General features: G+C 37.4%; 1 protein-coding gene across 1 annotated transcript in view; it reads left to right on the top strand.

Moving 5' to 3' along the window:
- The window catches only part of LOC306759510 (ephrin type-A receptor 6-like), a gene marked incomplete at both ends in the record, with an annotated part of 67214 nt that overhangs the window by 17490 nt on the left and 31505 nt on the right, over window positions 1–18219 (top strand). Inside the window, 4 exons of the mRNA XM_079245179.1 lie at window positions 13389–13517; window positions 13788–13937; window positions 14034–14195; window positions 14314–14542. Coding sequence (XP_079101305.1) covers window positions 13389–13517; window positions 13788–13937; window positions 14034–14195; window positions 14314–14542 — 670 coding nt within the window. The remainder of the gene's footprint in view (window positions 1–13388; window positions 13518–13787; window positions 13938–14033; window positions 14196–14313; window positions 14543–18219) is intronic.

The following is an 18219-nucleotide window of genomic DNA, read 5'->3' on the forward strand; positions in this document are numbered from 1 at the left end:
TGGGTTAAATGAGCTATTCCTAAAGCTGTGGATATGAGGCTGTTTACATGCAATGAATAAAGATTTCAATAATCCACTAAAATATCTTGAGAATTAACTAATTTATTTGTAGCGTGTAGTTCTGGGCCTGTGGGAAAACACTGTGGAGTTCGTTGTTAGACATATTTAATCTCGGACTGAGAAACCACAGCAGCAGCCATTTTTGTCCAAAGACAATTTGTATAATTCAACACATTTGATGACACATTGTGATTTCATACTATTATTAAAAGTGTAAGAAATCCTTTGGTCCAAAACCAATAAATAGTAACAAGATACTGAGATAACCTAAGGCTGAGTACAAATCTACTCTTCCCTTGCACAAAGCCTAAACTGCCTTTATTTCTTTGGGGACCGATTACACCATTAAGTAGTTGAAGAAATACACGGCACAACGCCATCTGGAATCACGTTGAATCAATAATTCATCAAAACTGCAGAGATTTTATGATATTTTCATAACAACACTTTCATCCCTTTAGTCTGACAAAGACAAATTGGCCTCTTTTAATCAAAACATCAAACCTCTGAGTCAGGTTGAGTGTCTCCATGTTGTTGTTCTTAGATATACTTGTTTATTCAGCTTTAGTGTCTGTGTGTGAGAGAGAGTTTCAATAGCAACTTGATGCCTCTACAGGAAATATTAACACCCTGAACATAATATCATCCAAAAGGGGAAACTTCATATCTACATCCGTGCCTGTGTTGTACAACTTCATTGATTCATTTATTCATTCTCTATACTGTTTAGTCCAATTAAAAGGTCGCAGGGAGCTGCAGTCTATCCCAGCAAACACCCTGGACAGCGCACCAGTACATCACTTGGCTGCTGTATGACTTATATTTCGTGTTGCCATGTAAATGCAGGTGATTTATTTTTAACATTGGGATTTTCATGTCACTTTAGCCTCTTCTCATGTGTGATAAAATGGCACATTTCTGCATCATGTGTTGTTTGTTGAATCGCCAACTGTTGCGCAGTAGAGAAGAGGAAGGATCATTTGCAGTTCAGGAGTTGAACTGCAGATGACCTCAACACATTAATTGCTTTCTAAACTCAAGAAAAATGTCAATCATTTGCATTTTCTGTTCTTTTCTGCATCACATTTTACTCCTGAAACTGTCAGAATCTGCTTCCATGATGAAAATGTCTAAGAAGATGTCACTGTCAGGCACCATCAACACAATGCAACATCATGACAGATGGTGAAATAGTCCATAGAAGAGTTTCATAACAAAGCCTGCTATATTTCCTTTTCTTAGTTCTCCACAGCTGCTGTTGCGATGTTGCTGACATTTCCTGTCTCCTTGTGGCACAGTGACATTATGCTCATGACATGCTGATGTCAATAGTCAACACAGTTGACCCACAAGTCTGAACTTGCAATCACTTATCTCCAATTACAGATTGCAAGTTCAAATCCTATGAAAATATGCAGGCATACACACACTGTTTAATCCTCAAGAGGATTGGTTTCTGGTTGGTAGCACTGTGGCGCCCTATGGATGTAGACATTGTGTGTATATCATGGTTTATGGTGAGCCAACTGCTTAGTATCATGGTTTCTGTAGCCTGCTGTCTCTAGAAAAAAAAAAAACAATACGAATGCTTGAACTTGTGTGAATGAAATTTGTGTAATCTGTGATGGTTTTTACACATTTTGAACACATCACACTGCTTTTTATTGCAGTGCATGTGGAAATGTACTAATCTGAAACTTGAGAACAGTCTTTCACACCTACAGTATCTCCATTCCCAGCAGAGAAAGTTCTCACAGAAAAATGAGGTGAACTAACTGCTGATTGATTAAATGTAGACTAAACGAAAAAGAAAAGTAAAAAAAACTTGGTCAATCAATAAATATTACTATTAGATAGAAAAAAAATTGTTAAAAAAACTGGTTTGTTCTCTTCTTAGTAAGCTTCCTGAGCTTCCATGGCATCACTCTTGTTGGATAAATGCTCTTTGTATCTCCAAGTTAAAATTTCCATCTTAACGTTTTTCAGTGTACATCTTCTGAAACTTTCCACTTGTGAAATTTAGAGGCTGTCAAAAACTCCAGGAGCGTTTATTTGGACCTTGTGCAACTATGTGCCAAAAAAAAAAGAAAAGGAAAAGATGTTCGTCATAACAATATCTTGACATCTCTGAAGATTGATATGGTTTTGCAACAGCTTCCAAGATGTCAACGGAAGGACTGAAGTGTTTACTAATGAAGTTTGTGAGAAAACATTATACTAAGACATGAGCAGTTTTATCAATTGATATTAAACGCACACAACTTAATCTGACAGGCAAGAGTCATTTCTGAAGCCTGGTTCAGACAGGATGTGAAATAAACATATTCTGATTTAAATGCACCGAGTGTTGCAGCTCTGTCCGAATTCTCTGGTCTGTTACTGAGTGCAAGGAAAGAAACGGCACTTCAGAGAGAGGAAAGCAACTGCATTCATTGTCTTTTGGGATATTTATGGAAAAAAAGATTAATATCTTGTTTGTTTTGTTGAATTGTTGCAGCACAAGAAGGGTTGTTTTTTGTGAGGTTTTTTTTTTTTTTTTGCCTGGATTTTGTGTTGGATTTCACACCAGCAGCAGCCTCTTGAACTAAAAAAGCTGTTTTCTTTTTATAACTACATGTAGCAGGGCAAGTTAAAAACAAAAAGAAATACACATTTGCAAAAGTATTAGTGTTTGGCTTTATTTGACCCAGGTAAGCATTTTTTCTTTCTTAGGAACGTTATACATCAAAGCTACATCAGCCTCAAGTTAAGAAAAAAAACACTTTCAGTAGCACTCTGACAATTTCATGTAGCTAAAAAGAAATTGGCAAAAAAAAAAAAAACTGACCTGATGATGATGCATGAGTCTTTTTCCTCTCACATCGGAATAGTCCCTGAAGCCCATAATATACAAACAATGATAAGGGGAAAAAATTCATTTTGTCTTGGAGATGGTGCACCTGGACAAGAAAAAGTCAATCAAATAGTTCACAGGGGCAAGTAGCATCTGTATCATTTTAATAATATGGGTTTTCATTACTTCTTTGATATCAAATACCATGATGTGCTATGATATGAAAGTAAACATTAAGCTCAGCACAGCCTTAAAACTAAATTATCAATGGGTATTTTTATGGGCCGGTTTGAAAAAAGTTCTCTTTAAACTACCATGATACAATACTAGCATGAGTTCAGCACGTTAATAAGTTTTACACCTTGTGCGGAAAGCCTGGTCTCCATCTGCTGAGTTGGGGACTAATACGGAGAGCGATTAGTAGGTGCATATCTGATTGCTTCAGAGCGTGAGCTGCAGCTCATCTTTCAAACTCACATTGTTTGTTTTCTCTGCTCTGAATCATGCCACATCCCAAGGGTGCATTTTCGAAGACTGAGGCAAGCACAGTGACAAATCACCATTTTCACTTGTTTGTATGCATAATGAAACTCCAATTATTTAACTCTGATCATATGCAAACTGGAAACTGTTTTGTTTTTCCTCTCTTTTGAGATAATTTCTTTTTCAAACTCTTCTGCAAAGGGCAGAGAAATGATAATATACACTGAATATGCTGAAAAGACTCCGTTTACATCAGATGTTTGAGTCTTGCTATAAGGTACAGTTCATTGTCATGATTTTTATAGTATGTCCACTTTCATGCACCAGTAAAGTAAACATGATTGGATGAAAAGCATGTGGACCAGAAGTCCTGCTGTTTCATACAGTAGCAGATATAATTGAATATGTTTTGATTGAATCTTTTTGTCATGTTAACAGGAAGTATAGGGATCCAACTAAATATGTAAGTCAGATATCTCTGTGTCTAGTTCTTGGATAGGCACTGCATTTTGAAGAGAGGGATCTGAATCCTCATCATCAGCCATTATCATATGCCTTCAAATAGTAACATAATCATCATCCTCTAGTTTTGCAACCAAAGGAATCTGAGAGCAATCCATATTTGTATTTATCCTATACAGGACAAATTTAATTGGTTCCAGCGTCAAAACATCTTTTTCTGGATTTCTGTTAATTTTCCTTCACTTCTGACACAAAATTTAGAAGACTGCAGACAAATGTTTGTGTGTGTGTTCAGGGGCATAGAATTAATTGTTGTCAGGGTAATATTTGCAATCTAACACTTTAACTGAAACTCATGTTGGCTTTATAAATTGCTGAAAGTGGGTGTCTAAATTTGACCTTTTTGTGTAAAATTTTGGCAAACTATTTCTGTGCCAAATTGCTGAAATTTCCAGGGAAAATGTTCTGAAAGTACAGTCCTAATTATAAGCAACCAAGTTCATCAATCATGAATGCAGGCACAACATTTTCAGTGGGATGGAGTTTCAAATGAAAAAAGGAATGATTGTGATTGATTAATCGTTTGGCTATGGGGTGTCACATTGAGATAATTTACATAGTTTAATTAATATAAGATTAGCTGCTATTGCACACTCCAGTCAAGGTTAAAGTGTTATTTAATAATTTATTATGAAGAACACTCTGCCACAGTTGTTTCAATTTCCTGTATGACTCCATGTTTGCATTTTTTTAAATGCACTCATGTTATCCCAAATTATTATATAGAATTTATAGCTCTTGTAGAATTATTTTTATTGAACAGCCTATCTTGTAGCTGTAACAGAAACAGATTTACATAATGCTGGAGCCAACATGGAGAGAAAAATCAATAACCACTCAGAGTGTTTCCTATGTAGCTACTAATGCTTTCTCATGACCACTATCTGTTAGTCTGTGACCTGGAAATGATAGCGTGGGATCACAGCTGAAGAAGCTTCAATCCTCTACTTTCTGAAGGAGACTGAGAATGCTTTCAGACAGATTTTTTTTTTACTGGGTAGCCGCTCTCCATTCAATGAAATTCTGTGCTGCACAAATGCAGAAGATGGATTCTGGAGAGACAGCATTTCAGACCAAAAACATTGTTATAGGCTGTTGTGACCTCTCACATTTGGAGTGAGCCTTCAAAGCAGGTTGAAATAAAGTTTGGCAGTTTTCAGTACCCTTTTATAACTTTTGCACAATAGGTCTTTAGATATCATTTGTCAAAAACATAACTGTTGAAATTTATCTTAACAACTAATTATATGATGAGACAAACTTTGGTTAAGTGTTGGTTAGCTTGAGTTGGTTTAAATTAGGGGAGAAATCTCATATTGGTTGAAAATTGAGAAATTTTGAAGTTTAGTGTTTAGCTGCCAAGTAATGTTTTGTTAAGGGTGAACAGCATCCTTATCCAATATTATAGGTATAAAGTATCTGCATTATTTTTATCTTTTAAGTGCACAGTATCAGTTAAGTGTTTTTCTTTATAGCTTAATTAATGTGACAAACACATCACAAGTAGCAGACCAATAAAAAAAGTACCCCTGTAAATTATGCAACACAAGAAAAAAAAGCTGTTGTTCTTGTTTGGACTTTTAAAATGATAAAATTATTTATTACTCTTTGTGAACTCAGAGACAAATTCAACAACAATAATTTTCTATTTGCTGAGAAACGTGTTTAGAATGATTACATTTACATTTTCAGGCAGAAGCAAGAATCCATAACACCATGATTGTTCTGTTAACATCTCTTTTTCTACTCTTGACTTAATTTGAAGTTGATTAATGCTTTTTTGTTTTGTTTTGATTTTTTTGTTTGTGAACCCTTTTTAATTTAAAAAAAAACCTTCACAATTCTCTGCAATAACAAAGGAATCGCCAGTTTGGCAGTGCTTTATTTGCACAGAAAACATACATTGAATTTACATAAGTATTGAAACATTTAGTTATGAATTTTAAAATGAAGATCATGTTGATTCATCCAGGTGATCCCAGAGATGTTTCCACAACTTGACAAGAAACCATTTAACTGAACTTACTGGACATTATTAAGAGATGACAAACCTGTTTTGTTTAGCTGATGTACGTAAGGTTAAAAAGAAGTGTGGGACAGGTTGAAAAGTCTGTTTGACAGATTGGATTCAGGGTCAACATTTGACAGATTTGTTTGAAAACACCAACGGATTCATCAGGCTTTTCAGGCTATTTGGTTTTGGCCAGGCAGGTAGCGGACAAGCCAATGACTGAGACCTATAGCTTTGTTTTTGACATGGGAGAGCCTCATGGAAGAATAACTATCAGGCAAATCTCCTTTATGTTAAGTCATCACAGCATTTTATTTCAGCACCCCTAAAACATAAGAAAAAAGTTCATTATGACTGTTTTCATTCCTGTTTTTAAGTTTTTAGCACTTTACTGTAGAAGATTCTAGCCCAGGGGTAGGCAACTCCGGTCCTCGAGTGCCACAGTCCTGCAAATGTTAGGGATTTCCCTGCCGCAACCCACCTGATTCAAATCAGTGGCTATTTAGCAGACTTGTGCAAATTTTGATGTCAAGCACAAGTTTGATAATTAGGTCTGATGTGTGTCAGGTGTGTTGCAGGAAAGAAACTCCTAACATTTGCAGGACTGTGGCACTCGAGGACCAGAGTTGCCTACAACTGTTCTTGCCAGAGACAGCTGGAAAACAGGGGTGGAGCTAGAGGGTTGCCAAGGTGAACCTATAGGACACCCCGGGAGCCACCTTGGGTGACTGGCAGGTCACTGGAGGAGGACAGAAATGACTTTCCAGACCTGCACAGATAAATGTCACTGCACCAGTCTGAAGTAAATTTGAAAAAAGTTCCCTAACTAGTCATACTTTAAAAATATTGACATTTGGATGCACATTTATTGAAGAGATTTTGTCAAAGTGCAAGTACAACTCCTATTGTAATGACAGGCTATTACCCTAGCATTAGCATGAGGCTATATCGCAGTGCTGATCAAGTTTTCGATTAGTTTTAAGCTTATATAGTTAGTTGTAAGTTTTCAGTGAATATATTTTTAGACTACACATCAACTTAGATAATTAAGATTTTCACATTTAACCTGAAAACAAATTTTAAAGAATGCTTCAAGACTACCTCAGTATCCAAGATATTTAGCATCGCTACTAGAGCCACAAATTCTAGTCAAACCGGTGGCTGGCAAGGCTGCTAGCTGGTTTTAAAGTATGAAAATGTTTAAGAAAATGTGGAGAACTATACCAGTCTTATTTTGTGTAGGAAAATAAAAGAATAAAGAGAAAGTAAGATATGTAGGTCGCTTTAGTTAAGAGGAAGAACACAAATATGGGAAAGACGGACCCCAGGCCAAATATCAGCCCCTCCGCCAGCACCCCTTGTAGTCAGACACAGATTCAGACAAGCACCACAAGACAGTAAGTCTAAACTGTTAAGGGTAGAGCCACTGATCCCAGTGCTGCCACAGTGTAAGTGAGCGTGTAAAGTTAGGTCAAGTTTATCTATTTAAACATGTTTGAAAGAACAAAAGATGATCTAAGTGCTATACAACCAAAGAAAACAACATGAAACAGATGCAGAAAAATACCAAGAAACAATACAAACACCCAAATGTCTAAAACTCAATCAGAATTAAAAGCAAAGTGCTCGTATTTATTTTTTAAATTATAATATGAACGTTAAAATGTCCAGTGTTGATGACATCTGATGTGAAGGGAAACGCGGTTCTACAGTTTGGGGCCAACAACTAGAAAAGCCCTGTGTTTTCATCTCTTAACCTGGAGCTCGGGATAACCAGAAGGATCCAATCAGCAGATCTCACGGCACTGGAAAAGATGGATAGTGTTAAAAGGTTGTAAAGATAAGTAGGGGCTAGCGGGCAAGTCCTACTTATGGGCTAGCCGCTAGCCCATTTAAACACTTTAAGACAAACATTAAAATCCTAAAATCTACTCTAAAATGGACTAAAAGCCAGAAGAGAAGCTAAACTTGGTGTAATATGAGCACGTTTATGTCTCTGTTAAAAGTCGAGCAGCCACATTTTGAACAAGCTGTCGACGACACAAAAGAGACTGAGCTATACCTGCACAAAGACTAATACAGCAGTCTAGTCTTGAAGAGATAAAAGCATGAATCACTTTCTCAAAGTCAGAATAAGAGAGGAACGGCTCGACCTTGGAAAGGATTCTTAGCTAAAGAAGTTGTTTCTGATAACAGAATTTCTCTGTGTATCAAATGAAAACATCATCAAAAATCATCCCTATGTTCCTAGACTGGCGTTCTCATGTATGTTTCCAGGGGGGCAAAGGTGGATGATCTGATTGGCATGGTTGTGAGGAAGCCTAAATAGCAAGACTAAAACATTCAATTTAATTTCAAGAAATTTTATGCTATCCAAGATTTAACCTTATTTAGGCAGCAGAATAAACTCTCGAGAGGAGCTGAGGTACTTTTTAGTGTAACATAAATATGACATTCTCATTTCAGTGAAAGGAGACCACATGTTTCTTAAGGATGGAGCCTATAGGAAGCATATACACTATAAATAGGACAGTGCCAAGGATAGACTCATGGGGTCCCTACTTAAGTGAGGACAGCTGAAGAGGAGGAGAAATCTTCCAAATTTACAGAAAAACTTCTGTCACATAAATATGATTTAAAACATTTTAAAGCAGTTCATTTAGTCTCATCAGTCATCCAGCCTAGAAATGAGGATACAATGATGAACGGCACAGGTGGCACTAGGATTTTTTCTCTGCAGCAGCTTAGTATTTGCTTTGTGACTGTAAAGAGTAGTTAATTACTTTTAAAGGTGTTGATTCAGAGTTGCAAAATGCTTTAAAATCAGACTAAAAAGCTCCAGTCCCATTGTTTTTCAGTTAGATACTGTCATAGTTGGGTAAGAGCAACTTTTTCTGACAATTTTAGAGAAAAGGTGATTTTGAGATACAATTGAAAAAGACCGTGGGGTCTAGGTTTGGTATTTTAACAAGATGCTGAACAACTGCACACTTCAAATTAATAGGGACAGTTCCAAACGCAAGACAGCTATCAGTTATAGCCAGGACACTTGGACCAACAACATCAACTTCTTTTAGCAGAGAAGAGTGAACAGTGTCCAAACCACTCTGAAGGCTTTAAGTGACAGATTACTTCAGATGGAAAGGAAAAGGTCCGTTTCTCAAAGTGCTCAACCAGATGAGCACATAGAGAATACATATAAATAAGAGGCAGAAAGGCTGATATTTGATCTGATGCCATAAATTTAGTCAATAAAAACCCAAAGGATGTTCTTACAGACTACTAGAGATCCTGGGGGGCAGAAGAAATCAATGCGTTTTGCACTACATTTATAGTATTACAGTATAGTAGTATAGTATAGTAATGGAATCTGTGATAGTTTACAAGATTTGGCAAATATTTAGTTTTGCTGTCTTAACAGCTTTCTGACAGACTAGAAGAATCTCTTAACATATCAAAAGACAGCTGGAATTTAGCTTTCCTCCATTTTTCACACATATATCTGATCACATGAATAACACCACATAGCCAAGGTTGGGTTTTACGTTTGGAGTGCTCGTTTCTAAAGGTGACAATGGAGTCTAAAATATAGTAGCTGGCATGAATGTTGAAGTCTCCAAGAATGAATGATCTTTTCATATCTTGGATATTTTCAGCCAGGAGTTCAGAAAAGTCTTGGATGAAATCTTTGGTGAATGTAATCTCTCCTTCCCCTCTCAATTTAAGACCTCTAGTCACACCATGGATGAAAATGCCACTGCTGAAAAGCACAATTCCTGTTTCTTTTTCCATGGTGACATTGCATGCAGCATAGTCGCTGTAGTTTTGCTATGTTGCAACAATATTTTGTTAATATTGGCACAGATAGTGGGCAAAAGGATAAATTACATTTATGTAAGCTGGAACCTTGAAGCCCAGTTGTATTGGCATACTACACTACTTTTACTCATGGGATCAAAACAAATGAGCAGCTAAGATTTTTTTTTTTAGTTAATTGGTAGCACAAGTGGTTAACATTAGTGGCACATATAATTGTAAGGCTTGCTGTAAATAAGAAAAAAACTTGAATATGAGTTAAGATTTATGATGGCTCAAAATTACTCATCTAATTCTTGTGGTGCCACATGTTGGCAGCTGTACTAGATTATATTGATTGCTGACAGCCAAATCTGTCTGCCTCTCTTTCTAGAGACATGGTCTGGTGCTTGCTGCAATTTTGCAACTTTAGTATTTGTTATCATGGTTAGCAAATTTTATTTTTCAGTTTTTTTTTGTTTTTTTGTTTTTTTTAAATATTCAATAAAAAATGACGAAAGAAAATACTTAATTGGCCAGAACCAAAACAGCCACCACTCAAATGGCTCCTGTCTACCTTCACTCCTTAATCCAGAACTACAGTACCTCTCGACTGCTACGTTCTACCAGTGAAAGACACCTCGTGTTACGTGGTACCAAAAGTTTTTCCTCTGTTGTGTCTCTGTCTGCTCTGCAGACTCCTTGTCTACTTTTAACCAAATTGAAGACTCAGCTCTTCGAGGAGCCCTTCAGCACTTACTTTAGCTAAGTTTTGTTGGAAAAGTTCAAGAACTTTGTCCAGTTCTTTGCAACAAATGTTATGGAAATTCATTTTTTGTATTTTAACATGGGTAATATTGAGGGGTGTAGAAAAACAAAACAAAACAAAAAAAAAAAAAAAACAACAAAACAAAACAAAACAAAAAAAGCCTGTAGCACTACAGATCAAGACCATTGTCCAATTGGACTCCAGTAGTCCCTTATGATGTCCTCTACTCTTTGATCTCATGCATGTGTTGTTATCACCCTCATATATAAGTCACTTTGGATGAATGGCTGTAAAATAGAATAGAATAGAATAGAATAGAATAGAATAGAATAGAATAGAATAGAATAGAATAGAATAGAATTTGTTCAAATGACATTGAATAACTCTCCAACTATGAGAAGCAAGATTCTTTGTTCTAATTCTAAAAATATTGAATGATTCTATGTGAATTGTAAGTGACTTTATCAGAGGAAACCAGTGTAATCTATTTATTTTCATTACATTGTTACTCTGTACAGACATTTGCCTGCAGCTGAGTTGGTTCATTTTTCAGCATAAAGATTCAGGGGAGTGCACACTGATGCACTACATCCGGCATGGATTTTTAATAATGCTTTGAAACTGTTGGAAAATTTCAAAAGAGAGAAAGCTATACTTCAATTTATAAAAAAAAGGAGGTCATTGCTACCAAGGCCCTCAATCAATTAAGAAGACTTAATATTTACTGGCTACATGTGTTCGTTATGTTTTATTTATAAAGTAGTCACACTTATACTAGTCTGTCTTTCTGTGTTTTGCCTCATGAAAAGCTGATTATATGATGATGGAAGTCTATACATTCAATAAGCAATAATGGAAAGGGTCTAAAAAGTTTAGCAAACTCCATCATTTATAAAACTATAAATTGTTTTTTTATTTTTTTTATTTTATTTTATTTTTTTACTTTAGCTTTTTACACAAAAAGCCCGTTACACAAAACAACATGAAACAAAAATAAATAAACAAAAATTGTACAAAGGAGGAGAAAGAAGAAAAAACATTTACCGTCATCTTTAAAAATGGAAGCTAGTAGAAAACAGACATATGTCCTCTATGTAACTTGTGCTTTTGACTTAAAATCCCACGTCCAGCTGTGTAGCTGGCACAGTCTCAGCTGTCCATGTAATGCCACAGGAGAAGTTCTGTCAATAAATGTTAGGGCTTTTGAAGCTCTGATCATCACACCGTTAAAGTGGAGCAGACAAATGAGAGAGTCTGGCTGATGCAACAGCTTGAAAACATTGGTGAAACTGACTTGGTGTCTCTCAAATGTCATATTTCTATAGGAATTAAGTTTCACTGTAAGCAATGGAAAGAGGCAGAGGTTGAATTTTCTTGAGCACCTCTGAAACTAGATTGTGTAATTGTGTTTCCCCTATAGGTCCTATATGCAGACTAGTATATACACACACACACACACACGCACACACACTCACAGTCGCTGTCAAAATTATTTCACCCTGCACTACAAATCAGGTTTATTGGCAGCTGGTTGCAATTAAAAAAATCAAAGAACTATTTTAGTAGCTCAACACAACTAAGATCAACTATGGTTTGTCCAAATTTCATATAAAATGCGTCACATTCAAAGACCATTCAAAGACCACTGCAGTCTCAAAATTATTCAACCCTTTATGGTATTGGGCAAGAATCATGAAAATGCACCAGTGTGCATTGGCTTATGTCTTCTTCCGGGTGTATAGTGACACAAACAGCCTACTTGAGAGTGCCTGAAGAAGGCATAAGCTGATACATGTTGGTGTATTTTAATGATTATTTCCCAATTTTATTAAAGGTATTTTATTTCTAACCACTTTGAGTGCCTAAACCTGGATCTTTCTTTCCAATCATTTCGGTTTTGAATCCTCTCCTCATGCTCCCTCTGAAAATTATAGCCACTCTAATATCTTTCAGGACTTCGTTTTAAACCAAGCTTTGGTTGACTTTGAGGCATGATTGGGATCATTGACCTGTTAGTGGGTCCAATGATGCCCAAGCTTAAGCTTCCTCAAAGACGGCATCACATTTTTTCTTCCTGATATTTAAACCTCACACTGTAGGTTTTTAGAGCTAGAATCGAATTAGCCCCAGAGCATCACTGATCCACTGCCATGCTTCATTGTAGTCAAAGTGTTCTTTTCAGTATATGCGTCACTCTTCCTTCTCCAGAAATATTGCAGATCCATAGGCCCGAAAAGTTCCAGTTTTATTTCATTGCTCCACAGAACAGCCTCGCCAAAACATTTTTTTTGGCTTATTTATGTAGTGTTGAGCAAATTGGAAAAGACTTGTCACGTGCTTTTGGTAGTGCTCAGTAGTGATGTATGTCTTGGAGTTTGGGTGTGGAGCCTTACTGTGGAAGTTGAAACCTTAGGACCTGCTGCCACCAAGTCTTGCTGCAGGTCTTATGCAGTCAGTCAAGGGCTTTTGACTTCCAGCCTGCTCAGGAATTTGGTCGCAGCCATTGATAGCTTCTTCTTTCTGCCACGTCCAAAAAGTCGAAACTTGTGAACTATGCTTCCAGCTGTATTTCTAGGACCATTAAATGTCTTGACTTTTTTTTGTATCCTTTTCCTTGTTTATGCAAAACAATGATCTCTCCTCTGAAAGTTTGGACAATCCTTTTGACTTAGCCATCTCTAACATGCAATCCAATGTCACAATCAATAATGTAAGTATTTGAGGCATTCCATTGAATAGTTATATCAGGTGTTCTTGAGACCACATCTGATTTGCTTATGGGGGTGTCTGTTAAGATGCAGGTTAACAACAACAACTTTTCTTTTTAGCTGGAAGCAGACACCTGACTGGGTTTCTACATTTTTACATGGCCATTGGTGTAAACATGCTATTATCTGCTTTCTGTATTCGTATAGTGGGACGCTATTACGGAGATGGATGAGCAGAACAGACCTATTCACACTTTCCAGGTTTGCCATGTCATGGAGCCAAACCAAAACAACTGGCTGCAGTCTGGATGGATTCAGCGGCAAGCTGCCCAGCGGGTCTGGACAACATCATTACCCTTCCTCAGATGTGTTTTTATTCAATAACTTCTCTCTGAAAAAAAGGGGAGTGGGGAAAGGGGGGTGTGGGGAAGGGGGGGACTAAATTATACTCATGATTCCAACTCAGTTTATGCCCCTACTAAAAATTATAAATGATCTAAATAAAATGAAGTCAATTGTTGTGAAAAGTTTTTTGAGACAGATTTAATACTTAAAAACCCCAAAGAGGCTGTTGTTGTGTATTTATTTGTCAATATTTTGACTCAGGTATATGTAGAGCTGCGTTTTACCCTGAGAGACTGCAACTCCATTCCTTGGGTGTCAGGCACCTGTAAGGAAACCTTCAACCTCTTTTACCTGCAGACAACCGACCCACTTCCTGCAGGGACCCGGTTTCGACCGACTGACTACGTCAAGGTTAGTTATCAGATTTTGTGAAATAGACTTCTCAGTTGTACTGTTGTTATCCTTCAATACAAGTGAACAAAGTTTTTGTTTGCTGCTGGTTTCAAGGTGGACACCATAGCAGCAGATGAAAGCTTCACACAGACGGATCTTGGCGATCGTGTTCTTCGCCTCAATACTGAGGTCAGAGAGGTGGGACCAGTGACACAGAAGGGCTTTTACTTGGCCTTTCAAGATGTGGGAGCTTGTATTGCCCTCGTCTCTGTAAAGGTCTGTCAACAGGGTGGTTCAACTTATGTTTGCTCAAATGACAGGCATGAAATTGCCAATTTTCTGTCTTCAAGAGACCAACCATTCTATAACCTGTTTTTTTTTTTCTTCATGTAAGGTATTTTACAAGAGATGCCCATCAACTTTAAGGAACCTGGCAGTGTTTCCTGACACAGTACCGCACATGGACTCATCATCTCTGGTAGAAGTGAGGGGGGCGTGTGTGGAGAATGCTGAAGAGAGGGACACACCTAAATTGTATTGTGGTGCTGATGGAGACTGGCTGGTACCACTGGGCCACTGCATCTGTAGCATCGGCCATGAGGAGATAGATGGCCATTGTCGAGGTAAGTAGTTGCATTAGACACTTTTGTTTGTGTGAGTATTTGTGTTTGGGCTAATTTTAGAGCAGCGCACTGCATAAATGGTTTAGTAAACTGCAGACACAGAGAAGAAAACATAATCAGATAGGAGAGGAGAGGAGAGGATTGCATCATGCTAACAGATCTCTGGGGTCTTCCCTGTGATCTGCAAGAGTTTAAGTTTATGGAACTGATAGTCCCTCCTCCCATTCTAAGATCTTGCATCCTTGTCTGATCCTTTCCATCCACATTTCTCTTCATCCCTTTTCAGCTCCACCTCCTCTCATCATCTTCTCTCCTCTCTTGTCCACTTTGTTTACTCTTCACTTACTCCACTTTAATTCTTACTCTTTCATTTTTTCCTTTTAAGATCACACTCCCAATATGTCCGCTTGCGTCTTTTGTTTTTTTTTTTGCCAGGAGACAACTTAAAATGCAAATAAGAAGTCATTATGTATGTCTCTCAGAGTTTTCTGACATTTCAGAATCATTATTTTAGCTCTCAGATGACCTCTTCTGAATCTGTTATTTTCAAAAGGGAAAATAATTTCTTGTCCTATGAAGCTGTTTTAGGATTTGTGTTGTGTATGTCTGACCTTTCATAAATATTCATTGTGGAAAAGTGCAAACATGCAGCCACTTAACATTTACAGTACATGCAAACATTAAATTCTAAAAATGTTGAGAAATACCACAATGCTGCTGTGCATTGCTGTTTGAGGCGCTTCTTCTCTAATTAGTCCTATCAGCATTACCTAAATGTAGCGCATTGGGAGCTGAGCAGATTAAGAAAAAGTTAAAAGAAACTGTTGGCTTGTTCTAGATAGTCTTTGGCCTGGTTTCTGGCTTGCTGGCTAATTGCTTTCATTTGTTAGTTTCACAGATAATTTAGCTTGCACCTAGTCTTTTCTAAAACTCCCCCCTACCCCACTCCCGCATCCCGGCCTAACACTTGTAATTAAGGGAGAAGCCAAACTGAGCTACACTGCATGATTACAATTGAAGTACCCTTCTTGTTGCTCACCACATTTTACAGACTTACAGCAGTCTCAGCTGGCTGGGGTGAAATTTATGTAGTACCCCTGTTGAGATGTAGTTGCTCAGGGTATTACAGAGAGTGCTCCAACATTCATTAGTAGCTGATATGTAGGACAGTCTGTAATATCTTCTTTATTTGCTCCTTGGGTGTAATTTTTCTTCTTATCTTCTTCTCTTTTATCTGCCTTTTATTTATCTTTTCACTCTCCCTCACCCTCAATCATCTCAAGTTAAACAACGCAGAGGCCTGTCAAGGGAGATTACTGATGAGACGGCAGCTTAGGAGCAGCACACTCACGGTGTCCCTCGTATATGTCCTACATCTATACTCTCCCTCTTCACCCCCTTTGGCTGACAGTAGTGGCTTCTCTTGATGATGCTGTCGCAGCAGCATCAGCTAGATCTTGGCGACTGTGAATGGTTCACTAAATTTTATAGTTGTGACCCACTTGGCACAGAGAAACAATGTGTCCTTGTCTATTCTTTCAGCAATACATAGCCGGCATTCCTAAAATCTACAGTTCTCTCAACTTGTAGCAAACAATACTGTACCAGTATCATTTAAGAAAAGTACCTGAGACCCACCAGACATCTCAGTCTGTGCAATAAAATCTGGTGACATATATATATTAAATGTGGCACTAAGATTTTGCACCACCAGGACAGAACGTTCCTGATAAATTAACTGTCTTGGGTGTGTGGTTTGTCCTAAAAGTACGTTGATATTTTTCCAAGATGTGTGTATTTAAGAAATTGTGCAACTGAATAACAAGAATTTGTTTATATACTTTTACTTAAAAACATTAGGATACAGTAGGATACAGGTCTGTATTTATCAGGAATTTTTGGGTCTGTATTACTCTTCTACTGAAGGCTGCTTCACCTCTAACATTTTAAAAACAGATGAGAAAACACCTGTCTGAAGAGAATAGTTTACAAAGTCTAAGAGCTCAAGGTCAACGGAACCATATAATGTTTTATAAAAGTGATGTAACGGAATCTAAAAGGCAGATTCTTGACTTTCACCGGGAGAAAACTCAATCAAGCATTTTTGCATGAACCAGGACAAAACTCTCAGTGTTTCCACAGTAAAAAAAAACAAAAAAAAAAAACATCAATGCTTCAGGTATGTCAAAATCAACTTAGATTTTTTTGTTGTTGTTGCATCCAGCAACATCTGATGGCCTCCAATCCCCAAATCTAGATACCAGTCTAATGAGATCTACAAAGGAAACATGTAAAGAAAGACCCTAACTAACATTCCACAGTAGCTAAAAAATGGTCCGTTGCTAACACGCCGTTACTATACAGTTGAGGAAACCTTGGTATGCTCTTTGTCCATTGTTTGCCTGAGAGCTAACTTGGCATTTACAGCTGCTGAAAACATTTGTTTTATCCCAACGTATTATCCCAAATAAAGATATGTGGCATTGATTTCCTGTGCAGTGGCCACTGATGTGTTTAAAGAAAAGTCCACTAAAAAGTGCTGATGCTAAATTCTAAAACACCATCATTAAAGTCATTATCATTAGGTGTAAAGGAACAACACATCATCGCCTTATAATTAAGGATTTATGGTTTTAAGGATTTATGGCCAGTTATTTTTTTTTCTCATTAATAATTTCTGCAGGTTTGACAGAGCTTATACTGTGATAAAGATGTGCAGTTCGCAAGTAGTTGCAGGAAGTTTAGGCGTGAACTTTCGGTGACTTCTGCTTTCTCCTCGTTTTCATTTTGGAACACTGCTTCAAAGGGTGCTGTGATCAAAGCTGTCTGAGAGGCAGCATGGGGAAAAAGCAAAAGAGGGAGAGAGGGAGAGAGGGGGAGAGAGAGACAGAGAGAGAGAATAGGGAAAACCCCAGCGCTCCAAAATATGAGCAGAGCTTGGCATGAACACGTCCATCTTTCCCTCCCAGCTGCCTAAACAAAGGCATCAGCGCTTATCAAACCCTGCTTTCCACCCCAACAGCATTCTACCAGACTGTTCTGACATCTCAATCGAGCGCTTTATTATTCTATTCCTTTCATTCAGCATCAACCACAAGAGGATTACTCAGAGATAGGCTGGTTATATCATGACCTAGATAAAGCAACATCATAGAGCTGATACTATTTGTTCCTCATCCTTTCGTCACAGCACCATATTCAAAAAGAGGCAGTGAATTGTGGGGGAAACTAATAGAGATGTCTTCTCAAATTTTATTTAAATCAGAGCTGACACTCTAAGAAGAGCAAAATCATATCCCTCCGATAAACGATTACACTTAGTAAATGAAAAGTTCAGGTGTTTTGGGTTCTACATTAGGTAGATTTAGCTCCCGTTCTTTTCTACTTAATTAAGATAATTTACTGGGTCAGATTTTTATTGTATTTATTTATTTATCTATTTGCTTCCTTTCTTTTATTGTTGACCTGAATGTGTCACTGTACTACTTAAATAAAAAATACTCAATGATGGCTTCAGGCCTTGCTTACTTGTGATCTTATATTTAGGTAAAATAGAATATGAAATTGGGAAACCAATGCATCTCTTGGATGTAGTGGAGTTCCTGTGCTCCTCTTGTGTCCATTAAGAGCTATGTTTACTCTGGTTGCTTGCTCACTGCAGCCAGAGCATCACTCAT

Source organism: Telmatherina bonti (assembly GCF_933228915.1).
Source record: "Telmatherina bonti genome assembly, chromosome: 1".
NCBI lineage: Eukaryota > Metazoa > Chordata > Actinopteri > Atheriniformes > Telmatherinidae > Telmatherina > Telmatherina bonti.